The sequence below is a fragment of the Coptis chinensis genome, chromosome 6 (genome assembly GCF_015680905.1).
Source record: "Coptis chinensis isolate HL-2020 chromosome 6, ASM1568090v1, whole genome shotgun sequence".
Lineage (NCBI taxonomy): Eukaryota > Viridiplantae > Streptophyta > Magnoliopsida > Ranunculales > Ranunculaceae > Coptis > Coptis chinensis.
Genome location: NC_141461.1, coordinates 21,796,937 through 21,814,078, shown reverse-complemented (window position 1 = coordinate 21,814,078; position 17,142 = coordinate 21,796,937). Strand labels below are relative to the sequence as shown.

Below are 17,142 nucleotides of genomic sequence, written 5' to 3'. Positions count from 1 at the left end.
TTACTCCGGGCACCAACAATATACACTCTAATGTGTTAAATGGGTTGTTAGGGGATAGAACTAACAACTCTCATGTGAGTGCACCTTCAAACAAGGTAGATCCAGCAACATTTGTACAAGCAGCAGGTGCTACTACAGCGATGGTGGGAACTTATCCGAATAATGTTGGTAGCGGACAGACCACAGTAGTTGGAGGCTGGGAAAGTGTGACTAGGAGTAACAGAAGACAGAACTCTCCTATTGTGTCATCCTCTATCAGAAATCTCACGAGACGGGAAGACCAATAGTCTAATGGCCAGTGTCGTCTGTGTCCAAGTAATGGCACTGGTCCAATAATGCCTAATGTAGAGGGAGTGGTTACTGATGATCAGTTGGGCGAGCAACTAGAGAATTATGATAATGTTAGAAATATGTTTATCACTCTAGCTGGTGTGGAAGGGGACTTGGAGGATAACCTATCGGAGCCAGAGCAGGAACTTTTCAAGGATCAAGTACTGCCAGGGGAAGTATCCTCTACTATGTCTGGTGCCACCACAAGATCACGAGCACAATCTCAGTCTCAGAGCCAGAGTCAAAGTTCTCAGTCTAGTGGTCAGAAATCTCAAGGAAAGGGAGGTCACAAGGCCAAGGGGTCAGGTAACAAGAAGAAAAGAAATAATAGATGATAGTTTTTAGTAGTTGGAATATTAGAGGTATTAATAAGAAGAATAAAGCTGAACAAGTGAACAAGTTCAGAATTGAAAATAAACTTGCGTTTTTGGGATTGCTAGAAACTAAGGTGAAGATGGACAAGTTTGATGTCATATCACAGATGTGTTGTCCTTCATGGGAGTTCCTTAGCAATTACTCTAGCGATTGTTATGGTCGAATATGGTTGAGTTGGAATACTAGTTTGCTTAAAGTTCAAAAACTGGTAGAAAGTTCTCAGTTTATTCATTGTAGAGTTACTATGTTGCCTGTACAGCACGAGTTCCTGATGATGGTGTATTTGCTAGTAATAACAGATCAGAGAGGCTAATCTTATGGGAGGAATTAGTATGCATGGGAAGAAGTATTAAAGAACCATGGTGTGTTATGGGAGACTTTAATAATGTTTTGCTTTCGTCAGAGAGAGTGGGAGGTGAATTAGTTCACCCTAGAGAAACAACTCCTTTTGTTAACTGTTTAAACACTTCTGGTCTTTATGATCACAAGGCCTCAGGGTGTTTTTTCACATGGTCTAGCTTTGGAGATGCTCAAACCAGAAAATACTCAAAGATAGACAGATGTTTGGTAAATGTAGATTGGTCAGTGGAATTTCAGAACTATTCGGTGGAGTTCCTTACTCAGGGAATATTTGACCACTCACCTGTAATCTTGTCTTTCTCAGATGGAGTTAGATGTAAGCCTCCTTTTAGATTCTGTAATTACTGGTTAGCAATGCCAGAGTTTCCTGCTACTTTGAGTGAAGCCTGGAATATTCAGAAGTGTGGCAATCCGTCGTTCATGTTCTTCAAGAAGCTTAGAAATCTTAAGCAATTGCTTAAGAGGTGGCCCAAGATAAGCTCCACAGATTTTCAAAAGAACACTGAAAGGGCTAGAAAGCAGCTTGATTCTATACAGAAACTTCTCCAACAAAAGCCGTTTGATGTGAATCTCTGCTGTAAAGAAAAAGAAGCTAGGGCTCAAGTGTGTTTCCTTATGCAAATTGAGGAAGAGGAACTGAGGCAGAAAACCAACATAGAGTGGTTAACTTATGGAGACAAAGGGAACTCCTTTTTTCACAATGCTCTAAAAGAGAAGAAGAACAGGAATAGCATTTGGGTAGTTAAGGATGCCCAAGGGAGTAGAAGAGAGGGGCAAGTACAAGTCTCTGAAGCCTTTGTCTCTTACTACACTGACCTTCTAGGTAAGGAGGAGCAATACTCTTGCCCTAGCCAGTTTCTTGAAGATATAGTGCTGAAGGAACTGGATCAAGGTCAAGCACAAGCGCTTTCTCTAGAAATCTCAAGTGAAGAGATCAAGCTAGCCTTATTTTCTATGGGGGAGAGTAAGGCCCCTGGACCTGATGGCTTCAATTCATTCTTCTTTAAGAAGAGCTGGGATCTTATAAGGGAGGATTTTATTCATGCAGTGAAATATATTTTCTCAAGTAGTACTATGCATAGAGGTATAAATGCAACTCACTTGTGTTTAATTCCGAAATGCTTAACTCCTGCATCAGTTGAACAGTTTAGGCCTATTGCATGTTGTAATACTATGTATAAATGTGTTACAAAGGTACTAACAAACAAGTTAAAATTGTACCTGCCTGAGCTGATAACCGCAACTCAAGCTGCATTTGTTCCCAGAAGGAAGATTCAAGACAATTTGCTCCTTGCACATGAACTTATGAGAGGATATAATAGGAAGCATGGAACAAAGAGATGTGCCATTAAGTTGGACATAAAGAAAGCTTACGACTCAGTTAACTGGAAGGCTTTGGAGTTGATTTTACATAGATTCAGATTTCCTCTTGTATTCATTAATTGGTTGAAGATGTGTTATTCCTCTCCTTCTTACTCTTTACTGATTAATGGAACCTTTGAAGGTTATTTTAGGGTTTAGGGTTTGCGTTGGTGATGGAGGTGTTAAGTGGATTGCTTCAGAAGGGGTTGGTTACAAAGTCTTTATCTGCCCACTCAAAATGCAAGAAGCTTGGTCTAACTCATTTGAGCTTTGCAGATGTGTGATTGTTTACTGTAAAGGTGAGTTAGCTTCGGTGGAAGCTATTAAAGACATCCTTGATTCTTTTGCTCGAGCAACAGAACTTCATCTAAGTAACTCTAAAACAACTCTACTCTCGGGTAGTATGAGTTATCTAGAGAGTAATGAGCTGGCTGCAGTCATGGATGTGGCATTGGCTATCCCTCCAGTTACATATTTGGGGCTCCCTCTTACCTCTTCTAGATTGGGGGTTAAAGAATGTCTTCCGCTGATTGAAAGAATGACTGGTAGAATAGAAGACTGGAAAAATAGATGTTTGTCAAAGGCAGGAAGACTAGAACTTATCAAATCTGTTCTTACTTCTTTCTAAGTGTATTATTGGGTGCGGTCTTTTGTCCTTCCTAAACAGGTCCTTGATAAGGTAGCAAAGATTTGTAATAGGTTCTTATGGGCAGGACCGGACATGAAACGCAAAATGCACCATGCGAGTCATGATGTCTTGAGGTACTCTAAAGAACAAGGTGGGTTAGGTATTGTTGACCCGAGAACATGGAACTCTGCTTCTTATTGTGGATTGATTTATAGAATTACTGCAAAGGACCAATCTATTTGGGTGGAGTGGACATGGAGGCAGCAGATTAAGGACAAATTCTTCTGGACAATGAAAGTGCCAAGTGACTGCTCTTGGGTGTGGAGGGGTATCTTGCAACACAGAAAGACGGCTAGGAAATATATCAAGTATGTTATAGCTAATGGAGAGGATACCTGGTTCTGGCATGATCTGTGGCTAATAGAGGTACCTTTGTGGCTTCAACCTTCTGTTAGAAATCTCTTTGACTTTCCAATAGATACAAAGGTTAGTCATGTTATATCTGAGGGGAGGTGGAATGATAGAATCAGGAACATAGAGGATGAGGATTTGAGAAAGAAAATACTACAAGTCCAAATCAATAACTTTGTTGAAAGGGATAGAGTAGTTTGGACCCCCTCAGTCACAGGAGCCTATACATCCAAGTCTGCGTACATGGGTATGAGAAAGATTAAGGAGGAGGTTAAATGGTACAAGATTGTTTGGGGGAAGTTGGTGGTTCCTAAACACTCTTTTACTATGTGGCAATTATTTGTGGGTTCACTACCAACTCAGGATAGATTAATAAGGAAGAAGGTGTTGAGCCATTCGAGTTGTTGCACAGGACTGCTTCTTTCGGTGAATATTCAAACACCTCTATTTTGATTGCCCGTTTTCTAAGGAGGTGTGGAGTAAGGTTAAGAAAGTAATAGGAATGGGTGGCTGTGTTAAGGACTCGACCACTGAATGGTATGGTATCTTCTGGAAATGCAGGATGAACACCACAAAGAGCGAAGTGTGGAGAACCTTTGTGGCAGCTACGATACATGAGATCTGGGCAGAAAGAGGAAGGCGAAGAATGAAGCAGTGAAGTATACAACTCAGGAACTCTGTAACAAGATTGTTAATGATATTCTGTATCTTCAGAGGAGGTTAGTAGAGGCTGAAGACTCTATTGAATTGAGAGTTCTGATGTCAAGGTTGAACATTGAAGTGAGATTCGAGTCTAAGCATGCTACATGGATCAAATGGATCAAGCCAGCAGAAGACGTGATTATGTTGAACGGTGGAGCAAGGTGAGAGTACAATGGCTTTGGGGTGTGTTCAGGGATTGGCAAGGTAATGTAGAAATGGCGTTTACTAGTTCATCCCAGAGTAAATCGGTTATTGGCCAAAACTGTGAGCTATAGTGGAAGGTTTGAAGGCAGCCATTGATAGAGGGTACAAGAAAATTACTGTGTTCTGATTCACTCAGAGCAGTCAACATTTTGAATGGGAGGGAGAGAGCACCATGGTACTGTGACAATATTGTTGTGTCCTTTGCAGTGTTTAGAAACCGATTTGAGGAGCTAGATGTAAATCATATTTGCAGGGAAGGTAATCAGGTGGCGGACTACCTTTCTAAACTGTGTAAGACTTGGGATGAAAGTATCTCTTTCATTTTGCCACCATTAGATAGCAGAGCTACAGTTCTGGTAGAGATGGATAGGGTGGGAACCATGTACTTGAGAAAGTAATCAATACAGGTTGAGGTCTGCCAAAACCTCTAACTTCTTCAAAAAAAAAAAAAACTAAAAGGCTTATGGACCTACGAAAGCCCTAACAAACTTAAGGCACCTTTTCTTCCTCTTATTAATAGCGAAACAAAAATAACAGAAAAACTGTTCTTCTTAATCTCAATACGAGGTGCTGATGGAATTGTTTAAGCACATATCACGAGAAGTGCTGAATTGTTTAGTGTGTTTTTCTCTTTTATAGTAATTTTATTTCTTTGCATGTTATAAGATCTAGACTTTAACTATTGGAATGATAGATAGAAATGAGTCTGGTACTTATTTTATACTTAAATTTGACTTTTTTTTCGTACATGGGTTAATTTGGTTTCTAAAGATGGATCTGGGTGGTTATTTATTGAGTTTCTGTTTATGGGTGTAGGAAAAACATGACTAGTTTACAAGATGACCAGCTTCTACATGTCGAAACAACTTGTGGATCTCTTCTTTACGAACTTCAGGTAATTTTTTTCTTCCTACATTTGCCCAAATTATGGCTAAAGTTTTTAAACATTTAAACATTTGGTTTGCGTGTGGTTTTAGGTAATTTGGGATGAAGTAGGGGAAACGGATGTGGAAAGGGATAAAATGTTACTTGAGCTAGAACAAGAGTGTTTAGAGAGGTTTATAGAAGAAAAGTGAACTTGGCTAATCGGTGTCGAGCTCAGCTACGGCAGGCAATTGCTGATTCTGAAGCCGAGCTGGCAGCCATATGCTCGGCAATGGGTGAGAGAACAGTGCATATCAGACAGGTTTGTACTGACCTGTTTTGGAAAGTATATATTAGGTTGCAATTAATTGTGTTGAGTTAAACTGGGATGAAGTTAAATGTGGTAATTTTTTATTTGGAAACACTTATATGGTATAAAAGTAATGAAATTGTGATTTTCAGTATCTTTGTTCTCGAGTGCTCGCCGGAAGGAGAGATAGGTAGCTGCTGCGACCGTCGTGTTTTCCATCCTCATTTTCAAGGTGTGTTTCAGAAGAAAACAATTTTCTTGTTATTCTCTTCTCTTCATGTTGTATATTTACAGTTTTTATAGGCATTTGTTCTTTGATGGGTCAGTGAGTATTGAACTAGTGGTATTCCATATTTCTTATTAGAGCACTACACTAATTTTGAACTAAATGTTATACTTCGAACATTACATGAGACCGGGATGGTTGTAAAGTCTTGAATTCTCGTTAAGAGTAGTTTAGTAAATTACACGTGAAACTTAGGGACACGTACATAATTAGACCATCGGGTTAACGTTTTAGCCTTGTGTGGCTTAAATAAACTTAACACCTATTTAGAAGCCTAAGTTAGTTAAGCAACCACGTGCGAAAATTTTAATTTGCATATGGTCGATTCCTAGGAATAAACACGTATCAAATGAGGGAAATAAATAAATAATAATAATAATTTAATTCCATAATAATTATATACTAGAGTTAGTATTGTTAAAATACTCGCCTAGTCAATATGAGTTCATTGCTTATAATCACCCAAACTTTAGACTAGATTAAGTCATTTAGCGGCATTTCACGTCTTTCGGTTTACGAAAAAAAATATATTAGAAGGCGCGCAGCCTACTATGCATAGTCTATAGGCAACTAGATGCCAGGTGGTGAGTAGCAGTTTAGAGATTTTGGTTCATATTTCATTACTCATTAGTCATGGGTTTTGAAATCAGGAAGTTATTAGCAAGTTACTTAGTGGGAGCTAGCACCTATTGGAAGTTTTAATTTCCTTGTTCAGATATAGAGAGGGGAAGGCTAATAAAAAGAGAACTAGTAAGGTTTCGGCTCCAAAAAGAGTGCAACCATACAAGTTTGAAATTTCATTTTTTTCCTTTTCTTTTGTTCATAGAAATAACAAGAGTTGTCGGTAGATTAGCAGGATTGAATTAAATTGCTTTGCTAGTTGGCTAGTCGGTCTAGAAGAAAATGGGGGAAGCTAAGCTTGGGAGCAAATAGGTACAACTCATGAAATCAATACTCGAGAGCTCGGTGTCAATTGTAAGATTTGAGAATTTTCTATTTAGGTAAGTAACCTTATTTACTTAGGTTTATATACTGTATGAGCTTGTATTTATGGGACTCGGATGTATGTATTTTACTTGTGTTTTCGGTAATGACTTTGTATGAGGTGCTTGGATGATCTGGCATTAGTCGAGACATTCAAGTACTTTGGCGTACCAAGTCCTAATGTTGAAGTTATCTCATTTTTGTAAGCCATTTATTTGACTGCTCTAGTATCGGTCGAGACGGTTAAGTAACTGGGTTAACCAATGAGAAATATCTGATTGTGATTTTCAGGTTATGACAGGTTTATATTTATGAAATGTTGAAATACAAAGGAGATGTTGCCGAAATTTTACTATAAAAACCACGTGTGAGTAATTGCTTAAGTTTTGGGGCGTTACATATTTGCTTGTTCCAAAACTAGAAAAAAGTTTTGTATCGTGGTAAATATCAGATGACCAAACTAGTAGTGCTTATTATGCTATTGTTAGAGGTGACAAGGCTATGTAGCTATTGGAAAGTGGGTTGAAGATGAAGAAATATGAGCTTTAGATCACCTGCACGTACTCATCAATGGATGGTGTGCTTTTTTAGATTTTGTTGTTTACCCCGTCTTAAAAAAACACATATTTGAGGTTATGCCATGTGAACATATAGCGTATTTGCATTTTGTACTATAATGAATTTTGTCGCTTTACGATATATTGAACCTAACTATTTCTTTTGTTTTGTTTTGTTTTTTTTTTAAATTTTTTTTGTAGATTGAACTTAATAGAACGCGGCTATGATGGCTAGATGGATGGATAAAAGCTAGACGTGAAATCATTTTCTCGCATTATGTTTGACTAGGCTGATTAGGTTTTATTTTGTGGGTTTTGTGAACGTTTTGTATTTTGGATAGTTGGTTGGTTGGTTGTAAATTGATGTTGGATAATATAATTATTTAGTAATAATGAAATGAAATCATTTTTGAAATTGTTAGTTGTGTTATATTGATGTGCATGGCAATGTTTTTATACGTTTTTTTTTTTCAAAACAGGTGATCTACTAAAACTGACACAAGAAGGGATCCAAATTTGTTTGGTTTAAAGAAGAACCGACACAACAGAGCTATTTCTTGTGTCGGTTTGTGCTTTTCCCAGAGCAAATTTACAGTTGTGAAATGCTAAAACCGACACAAGTAATATACCTGTTGTGTCGGTTTATACTTAAAAACCGACACAAGTACCATATCTATTGTGTCAGTTTGAGTCAAACCTATTGTGTCACCACTACTTGTGTCGCTTTGTAAATCTGAAAAACCCGACACATCAGACTTGTTGTGCTACTTAAAAACCGGCACAACAAGCCTTTTTTTTAGTAGTGTTCGCTAGCAGCTGCTATAATAAGTTTGGGAGACGGACGGCACAGTTTCTGTCGTCCATGTGTTAAATTTTGACGGACGGCAGAAACTGTGCCGTCCGTCCAAAAAAATTTCAAAAAATAATGGACGGACGGTAGAAACTATGCCGTTCGTATCATTTAGCACTTCAAAACAGAAAACGTGATTGGATTGGTTTTTTGATTTTGGGGAGCCAAATTTGGCTGGGCAAGCTAAAAAGCTTATGTGGCACTTTTAGCAGCCCAATTTAGCAGCTCTCCATTGGACTTGCTCTTATTAGACCAGATACATGTGTATAGAGATAGTTGTATGCTATGTCAGGTGGTATTTTTCCATTTGGAATATCATGTATATCCAAGAATCATACCATATTTTACCTACCTACCACATTGTTTGGTCTTTTATTACCCGGAGGGTTTTCATCATGCCCAACCAGAACCAAAAAGTACCAACACTGTTTACAGAGTTAACTATATTATTATTATGGAAGTATATTTTTCCTTTCAGTTGAGTAGCTAAAAGAGAATCAGGCTTTATAATAATATTCCATAATAATCTATTTAGATGAGCAATGTTATTTTTTTCCATATCTCTTCTATCTAGATCACCTCCTCTTTTTGATTGACAAGACCCCCAATTTTTCAGAGATATAGGGGGTGTTTCTTTTCTTTTTTGGTGCCCCACCAAAAATCTCTTAGTAAGGCATTTAGAGTGGATGTAACAACAAAAGGCAAAAGAAAAGTACTCATATAAAACACAGGCGGGGATTGCTAAGGTGATGGATTTTATTAACACAGTTCTAGCATCCAGTGATAATAAGATCCTTAATTAACTTCAAAAGATGGTGAATGGTGATTAGAATTTGGAGAAGACTTTGATGGCAATTTGTTGATATATAGGTATGCTTTCGTGGGCAATTTCATTACGTGAGTATATATGGCCCTTGGCAAAAGTAATTTGGCAATTGGCAATAGGTAGACCCCACCCAATATTATACTACTTTTCGGAATATAATTTTTCATTACTTATTTATTGGAAATATATATATACCCATTACGTTGGCAGTGACTTTGTAAAGCTTCTTTTATTGTTATGATTTATGAGATGTGCATCTATCAAATTTGTGTCTCTAGAATCAATCTCTTTTTAAATTGTCAAATTCATCTAGCTTCATTTTTTATCAAAAAAAAAATATAACATGGATCAGCTAATCTTTGGACTCTTTAAAATTTTGTAGATATGCCTACTTATTTTTATTTGGGGTTTTATTTGAAAAGCACAAGTGCACAACAACAATAATAATTGAAGTCCTAAAATAAGCTAGCCAATCCATGTCCAAGAATAAATTCTCACATTCTACAACCCCTACAAACTACGTAAATTCGCGATCTTCTCCCATAGCCTTTTTAAAGCACAAGCTTCAAATTCCATACTTCCTTTAACTGTACCTGGGAAAACTGTCATTTTCCCATCAAACTTATTACCGCTCCCACTTCGCAATCCAATAAGGCATCCCTAGTCAAAATCGTTACCATACACGTTAAACCTAGGTGAACTCCCTATACTTAAAATGGTCACGTCACTATGCAAATCGTCAAGGCAAAGAATACCCGCTTTTGTCTTGCTAATCCCTACGTCTTCCTCTTGAAGTTTATATAGAGCAGAATAACATAAGCTATAAACTTTATAAAATGTATGTGTACGCAAATTACTATGATGCGATTCATGAATGATTTTTCAGATTTTATTTATTTTTAATTTTAATTTTTTTTGTAATTTATATGCATGACATTTACAGCGCATAAGATCGACTTGTTTTAATTTTTCGGGTATTAGGTGGACTAATTAAGTAACCCTAAATTTAATTGTTTTTGTGGAACAACAGATGCACACCTTGAATTATTGATTCATTATATTGATAAAAAGGGTATGATCACAAGCAGGGGCGGACCCAGCACTTCAACTCTCTCTGGCTTCAAGTCAATAGATATGTTGTATTTGTTACTTAGAAACTGTTGGATCGATATTCTTAGTTTGGGCAACTGAAGCTTGGTGTAGCCCTTTCTTGGGTCCACCCATGATCACAAGTTAAAGAATCACTTGGTCGGAATAAAAAGAATGTACCATCATGTTAGACAATCAATTCAAACTCATGAATTGCGTCGTTTTGAATTTTGATACTATATTATTTTGGAATTAAATTAGGATTTTTTAGACTTTGGTCCTACGCATAGTTGGTTTATTAGATTTTGGTCTAGAAAAGTTTGAATATTAGACTTTAGTCTTAGTTATGCTTGTTGATTGTTAGTCAACCCAGTTGATTGACAATCAACGTGGTCAATCTTCTTACATACGATTGAGTTGACTAACAATCAACAAACAGAATTAGGGCTAAAGTCTAATATTCAAGCTTTTCTAGACCAAAGTCTAATAAATTAACTATGCATAGGACTAAAGTCTAAAAAATCCTTAAAATTAACCTTAATTGTGAGGTAACTTGTTCAAAAATTTATTCTTCTAAAATGCGTATCCATAAATTTTTTATGTCTCAAGAATCAATCTAATTTCACTTGTCAATTTCTTCAGGCTACAATATTCTTAGGCAAGACTTAACTTAAAACCAAGTCCATAATTTCACACTTTTACTCCCCTTGACACAACATTACAATGAGCTAGAGCTGCAATATGATTATCTGGAATAGTGACGGAAAAGCAATAGGACCAAACTGCACATGAAGTCGAAATCTTCTCCTAGAGCCTTCAATTTCAATACTTCTTTTAACAACACCTGGGAAAATAGTCATTTTCCCGTTAAATCACCACACCCACTCCGTACCCCTATAAAGCACCCCCATCCAAAATCGTTCCCATACATGTTAAACCTTGGTGAACTCCCCGTAAGTAAAAGAGGCTCATCAGTAAGCAAACAATCCAAATAAATAAATTTTGGTTCTTTTGATCACCCAAAATTATCCAAAGTGTTGTGAATCATTGCATCATTATACAAATTAACCACTCAGTTTAACAACTTAGCTCCAAATACGAGTCCTAGGTTCACAACATCTGCGGCCTTTGCACCAGGCAAACCCAAGCCAATTGCGGAACCAGGAACCAAAGTAGTCTTTGGGTAATTGAGGGTTTGCTCGGTTTCCTATTAACAACCGATAAATTTCTTCTACATCAAAGTCAACATTCCTCGCGCGTGTGGAAGCTTGTCAAACGTGTGCTAATACTGTTTGTAATTAAACAAGATATCATTATGTTGTTGTTTATTATATCGAGGTTTGCTTTTGCTTTGAGTTTTGCTATATTTTGGGGGTGAGAAATGGAAAACTTGTTGTTCGAGTGGGGTTATGTGTGATCGGCGCAGGAATTCAAATAGGTAAATTATGAAAGCAATGGTTGAAATTAGGAGGATGGGAAATCTGATGGGCTGAGCCATTTGTACTAATTTCAGACCATGAGTTTATAAAATGCCAAAAAGACGAACCTTCAACGGCCGAATGATTCATGGTCAGGGGCGGCTCAAGGCAATCGGGGGCCCTAAGCAAAGTTTGAATATGAGGCTTCTATATACCAATAAAATTGTTATATCTTATGGATTTCCTTATGTTATTTCATATGAATGCAAACCTCAATTTATTTAACAACAAATTGAGAAGATAACAATTATTGTAAAAATTGATCTCGATTTTTTTTTTTTTTTAATTTTATTTCTTGAATAGTTATCTCATAAACTTGAAACTTCAATAGATTTATTTAATAAAGAAATGCACAAGAGAGAAGAAGAATTCTACACCAAATAAAAGAATATATATAGAAAAAATGAGGGATTATAGAGAAAAATCAAAGAAGAATAGAGGTAAGATTGAAGTGTTGGCTTCAATGTCTCATATTTGATTATTTGTTATAGAGTGATGAAGAACTTTAATAAATTATGAAGGCGTATATGTTATTTTTTGTTGGAGAAGGAGAAAACGCGAGGGAAATGAAGGGGTTTAACAAGATTTCTAGTTTCCAAATTTCCAATGTAAAAATGTTTATCTAACGGATTAAAATAAATGAAAAACAATAATGTTTTTTTTTTTTTGCTAATAAAACAATAGTGGGCTGTGGGCTAAAATATATTGAGGCCCCTTGGGCTGTGGGCCCTAAATGACTGCTTAATATGCTATGGGGTAGAGGCTCTGTTCATGGTGCACCCAACAAAAATATCGTCCGGGGTGACTTGAACGGAAAGCAACGGTCTAGATTGACCATCGAAATTAATTGTATCATTGAGACGAAAAAAATAATCAACAATGTGGGGTACATAAAGTGGCGCCTGAATATCAGTTACTGTTACATCAACAGTAGCGTGGACAAACTCAGCTCGAGCATCATTGCACAGGATAAAAACTGAGGTGCTGTCATCATGTGTTTAAGTAGCTAAACGACCTGCGACTGCGAGAGGAAAAAAAATGATCGAGTGTTCAAGATAGATAAGTTTTTACTTGAGTGATCCACGTGTCATCCTTGGGTTTGTGGAAGAGAAGGCATTTTATAATGGTGTTGAGAGTAAAGATGATTCAGTTCCCATGGGGTTAGTTCAAGACGTTGAATTGACTCGGTATGAGTCGCTGGACGAATGGACGAAGTGGAAATAAACCGAACTTTGGTATTTGCAGAACTCATTTTCGCTCTCTCTGTCTCTGTGTGTCTTCATTCCGAAGCTCAAATAGACAAAATGTCATAGAGCGAGCAGTGGAAAGATAAATTTACTTGTCTTTCAGTTGGTAACGTCTAAACCAAGGCATGTAAATTGTTGCTCGTATGAGGTAGCCTGTTTTATTGTTGGGCTTCATTGTTGGTTTTTTTGGTAACTGGGGACTTTATTGTTCTGAGTTTTCTTTTTGCTAAACTTTATTGTTCTGAATTAGTGAGTAATGTATCCATCAAATTTATGTCTCCAGAATCAATCTCTTTTTAAATTGTCAAAAGAAAGCTGATTATAAAAAAAAAAAATGAGAATTTTTTTTTTTTGGGTAAGCTGATTTTTGCACTCTTTACACAATTTTGTAGATATGTCTATTTATTTATAAAGCACAAGCACACAACAGCAATAATAATTTGAGTCCAAAAATAAGCTAGCTAATCCATGTCCTAGAATAAATTCTCACCACAAACCAGACAATATTCTAGCTAATCCATGTCCAATAAAAGAGCATTCCAAAAGACTAGATAGGTCCTAGTAAGTATAGGAGGAATGCTAGCGTCCTGACCCTTTATGGGGGTAGGACCATCCTAACTCTATAGAGACAAAAAAAAGTGACCATTTCACCTATTCTAACTGTTCCAAATCTTCTAATTCAACAAGACCAGAGAAATAAAACTCAATGAGTCAACTCATCATCCTCCAAATCCAGCACGCCACCGTCTGACGGAATCCGGTCATCTCATTTATTTATTTTTTTGTCTGATCCGACTCAAACACAAGAATTTTCATTACCATTCCACCATACAACTAATAAATTTGAGTTTATTACAACATAACATCAAAAAATTAAAAATTAGATGCTATAACCATTTGAAATCATAATCAAGAACGCTATTTGACCCTTAAAATAAGATGAAAGAGTTGAATCTTATGGTAGTTGTGGTGACTGGTGAGTGGTGGTGGTTGTGGTGTGGAGAAGAAAAAGAAAAAATTGAGTGAAAAAAATAAAAGAAAGAAGAAGAAAAGAGGAATAAAGAGAGAAATGCGAGTGGCGACGCTGTTGTTTAATGGTGACAGGCGGTGTTGACAGTGACAGATGATGACGGAGAGGATGGAAGATAGGGGGGGGGGGGGGTGTTGAAGGGTGAGTCATTTTGAGTTGAACAGTACGTAGGATGGTGTTTGAAGTTTGCAAGTAACTAGTCATTTTCTTTTGTCTCTACAGAGATAAGACGCTAGCATTTCTCTAACTATAGATTGGATACTTCTTTTCCCTGACTCAACTGTCCACCACAAACCAGCTATCTCTTCTAATCACAGTCCAATCCTCCTCGACACAAACCCACCATCAAACTCAAACCCCAAACCTTTCAAATTCCAATCAATGTGGATAAAACATAAAGACTACCAACAACTAATTCAATCTACATGGCCACAATCCAATCAATACCTCCATCAAAACAACTCATTTACACCAAGAAACTGGCTCTAAAATATTGGAAAAAGTCAACCTTTGGGAACATTTTTGAACAAATCCATGACCTCAAAATAACAATTCAACATCTCCAGAATAGGACTCCAACACAGTTAAATCTCTCCCTTGAAAAAGAAGCTTTTCTTAGATTTGATAACCTTTTAGACAGTGAAGAAACCTTTTGGAAACAAAAATCCAGAGATCAAGACATAAAAGAAGAGAAAAAAAATACAAAATACTTCCATATCAAAACTCTAAACCATAGAAAATTTAATAGAATTGAGTGGATAAAAAAAATAGATGGTACTTGGACACAATCACCTAATCTAATTGGAGTATAGTTTGTCAATCACTTCAAATCCTTCCTAAATGAACAAAATCAAGTTAATATATCAACCATTCATTCTCTCTTTCCTCCAACCATCTCAGATGAAGATAACCTTAACATGCTTAGACCTATTACTTTGGAAGAAATGATGTAGTTTTCAGTATAGGAGCTCTAAAAGCTCCAGGACCTGATGGCTACCCTGCTCTGTTCTATCACGCATCATGGGATATTCTTCACAATGATGTTGTTAAGCTAGTTGCATCTTTCTTCTCTCTTGGCTTCAACCTTGACAGCATCAATCACACACACATAGCTTTAATCCCTAAAGTAACTAACCCTAAACAGTGTACAGACTTTAGACCTATTAGTTTATGTAATATTATATATAAAATAATATCAAAAACCCTCTCAAATAGACTAAAATAAAAAATCTTTCCTTCCATCTCTCCTTATCAAAGTGCTTATGTTACTAGTAAACAAATTTATGACAATGTCATCTTAGCACATGAAATATTTCACACCATGGAAAAAAAAGAAAGATGTAAAACTAGTCTTATGGCAATAAAAATTGACATGTCAAAAGCCTTTGACAGAGTCAATTGGGAGTCCTTACTTACTATTCTTACATCCATTGGTGTTGATACACATCTAGTCAATCTTGTAAAATTATGTATAATCTCCCCCTATTTTTCTGTTCTTGTAAATGGTGCACCACATGGGTTCTTCAAATCTTCTAGAGGGCTTCGACAAGGAGACCCTCTGTCTCCTCTCTTGTTTATATGTTGTATGGAAGTCTTGTTAAGAATCATAAACAAAAAGTGTACAGAAAAAAATATTAACAACAATAAATATTGTATAAATGGTATAAAAATATCTAGATACAGTGAACTTATCACTCATCTCCTGTTTGCAGATGATGCTTTCATTTTCTGTAGGACTAATATGGATGAAGTTGAAACTGTTTTAAACATTCTTAAAGAATTTTGTGATATAATTGGACAACAAATAAATTACACAAAATCAGGTGTACACTTCAGCAAAAACATGACTTTTAATCAGTGTGATCCTTTGAAGCAAACTCTTCAGATGAAGAGTATTGCCCCAGGAGAAAAATACTTAGGTTCAACTATTTTTCTTGGCCAATCCAAAACTAAGATTTTCAGGTCCTTAACAGAAACTATCAACAAGAAATTAACTGGTTGGAAAAGTAAAATTTTATCACAGTCAGCTAAAACAACTCTTATTCAGTCTGTCACTTCGGCAATACCTGTGTACCATATGAGTACTTTCCTTATACCCCTGAGTATAACACAGAATATTGATGCCCTGCAAAGGGACTTTTGGTGGGGAAAGGAAAAGGATAAAAAGAAACCCCTATACTTGAAAAATTGGTCCTTTATATGTAAAGAAAAGAAAAATTGAATGCACCTAAACAACTTGGCTCACCTGACAAGAATTCTTTGGAGCATATGGATTCAACCAAAGTCCCTTCTATCAGCTCAACTCAAAGGTAAATACTTCCCACACAACACTCTTCACACAATTGGAAAACAAAAGAGGGAACATCATGGTTCTGGCAAGGTATGATGGAAGTCCTACCACACATCATTGCACACACTACATGGAAAGTAAGACTGGGAATAGATATCAACATCTGGAAAGACTCATGGATACCCAGCCTTCCTGAAGGGAAAATACCTAGCTATATCACCCCCAACAACATGTTCCTATATATGTCACAACTTGTCAATCAAGCTACAAGAAGTTGGAACACACAAATTCTTCACAAAATTTTTGATCCCCGCACTATTACCCATATTGAGGCAATTTACTTACCAAGGACTGATCCACATGACAAAATTTATTGGAATCTTACAAAAAAGGGTAATCACACAGTAAAATCTATGTACTGTAGCCTCAACCTTCCCACAAAACATCAACTTCAAACTGATATCAATCTGGCATTCTGGCGTAACACCAACCTACCAAGACATAATCTCCTTGCTTGGAAATGCTACCACAATATCATGCCCACAAGAGAACACCTCTCTACACTCTTTTATATCTCAGACAAGTCATGTTTACTATGTAAAAAATCAACAGAGAGTCTCCACCATATCCTTCTTGATTGTAGCTTCACAAGGCCTGTCTGGTATAACAACCCTTGGAATTTCAAAATCCTCACTTATAGTAACCTCACCACAAAGGAATGGATTCACAAATGGTACTTCCCACCTAATGATTGGTAAGTAGAGAAGCACATTTGGACAAACACATGCCTATTCATATATTATACTCTTTGGATTGAAAGATGCAACATCCTTTATCACATAACAAAACCATCACTAGTAAAAATTCAATTACTAGTTTTAAAGCATTTTGGAATAAATAACACTTCATTGCAGGTACCATTACACATTCTCAATGAACCAACAACAAGGTGGCAACCA

At 36.6% G+C, this 17,142-nt stretch overlaps 1 protein-coding gene, 1 long non-coding RNA gene and 1 pseudogene across 3 annotated transcripts; 2 read left to right on the top strand and 1 right to left on the bottom strand.

The window, feature by feature from the left end:
* The first annotated feature begins 3,160 nt into the window (after positions 1–3,160).
* On the top strand, positions 3,161–4,333 carry LOC147492090 (uncharacterized). The gene is made up of 2 exons (XM_086567399.1): positions 3,161–3,892; positions 4,181–4,333. The coding sequence occupies exons 1-2, from the start codon at positions 3,161–3,163 to the stop codon at positions 4,331–4,333; spliced, it is 885 nt and encodes a 294-aa protein (XP_086423525.1).
* Positions 4,334–4,801: 468 nt separating this feature from the next.
* Positions 4,802–7,794, top strand: LOC147492089 (uncharacterized). Of its 2 annotated transcripts, XR_015198905.1 has the most exons (5): positions 4,802–4,990; positions 5,189–5,267; positions 5,350–5,558; positions 5,699–5,778; positions 7,575–7,794. It is a non-coding gene; the product is annotated as an uncharacterized LOC147492089 (long non-coding RNA). The 2 variants fall into 2 exon arrangements; XR_015198904.1 differs by having other exon boundaries at positions 4,806–5,267.
* A 1,765-nt stretch (positions 7,795–9,559) lies between these two features.
* On the bottom strand, positions 9,560–12,707 carry LOC147492088 (putative acetyltransferase At3g50280; annotated as a pseudogene).
* Positions 12,708–17,142: the final 4,435 nt, after the last annotated feature.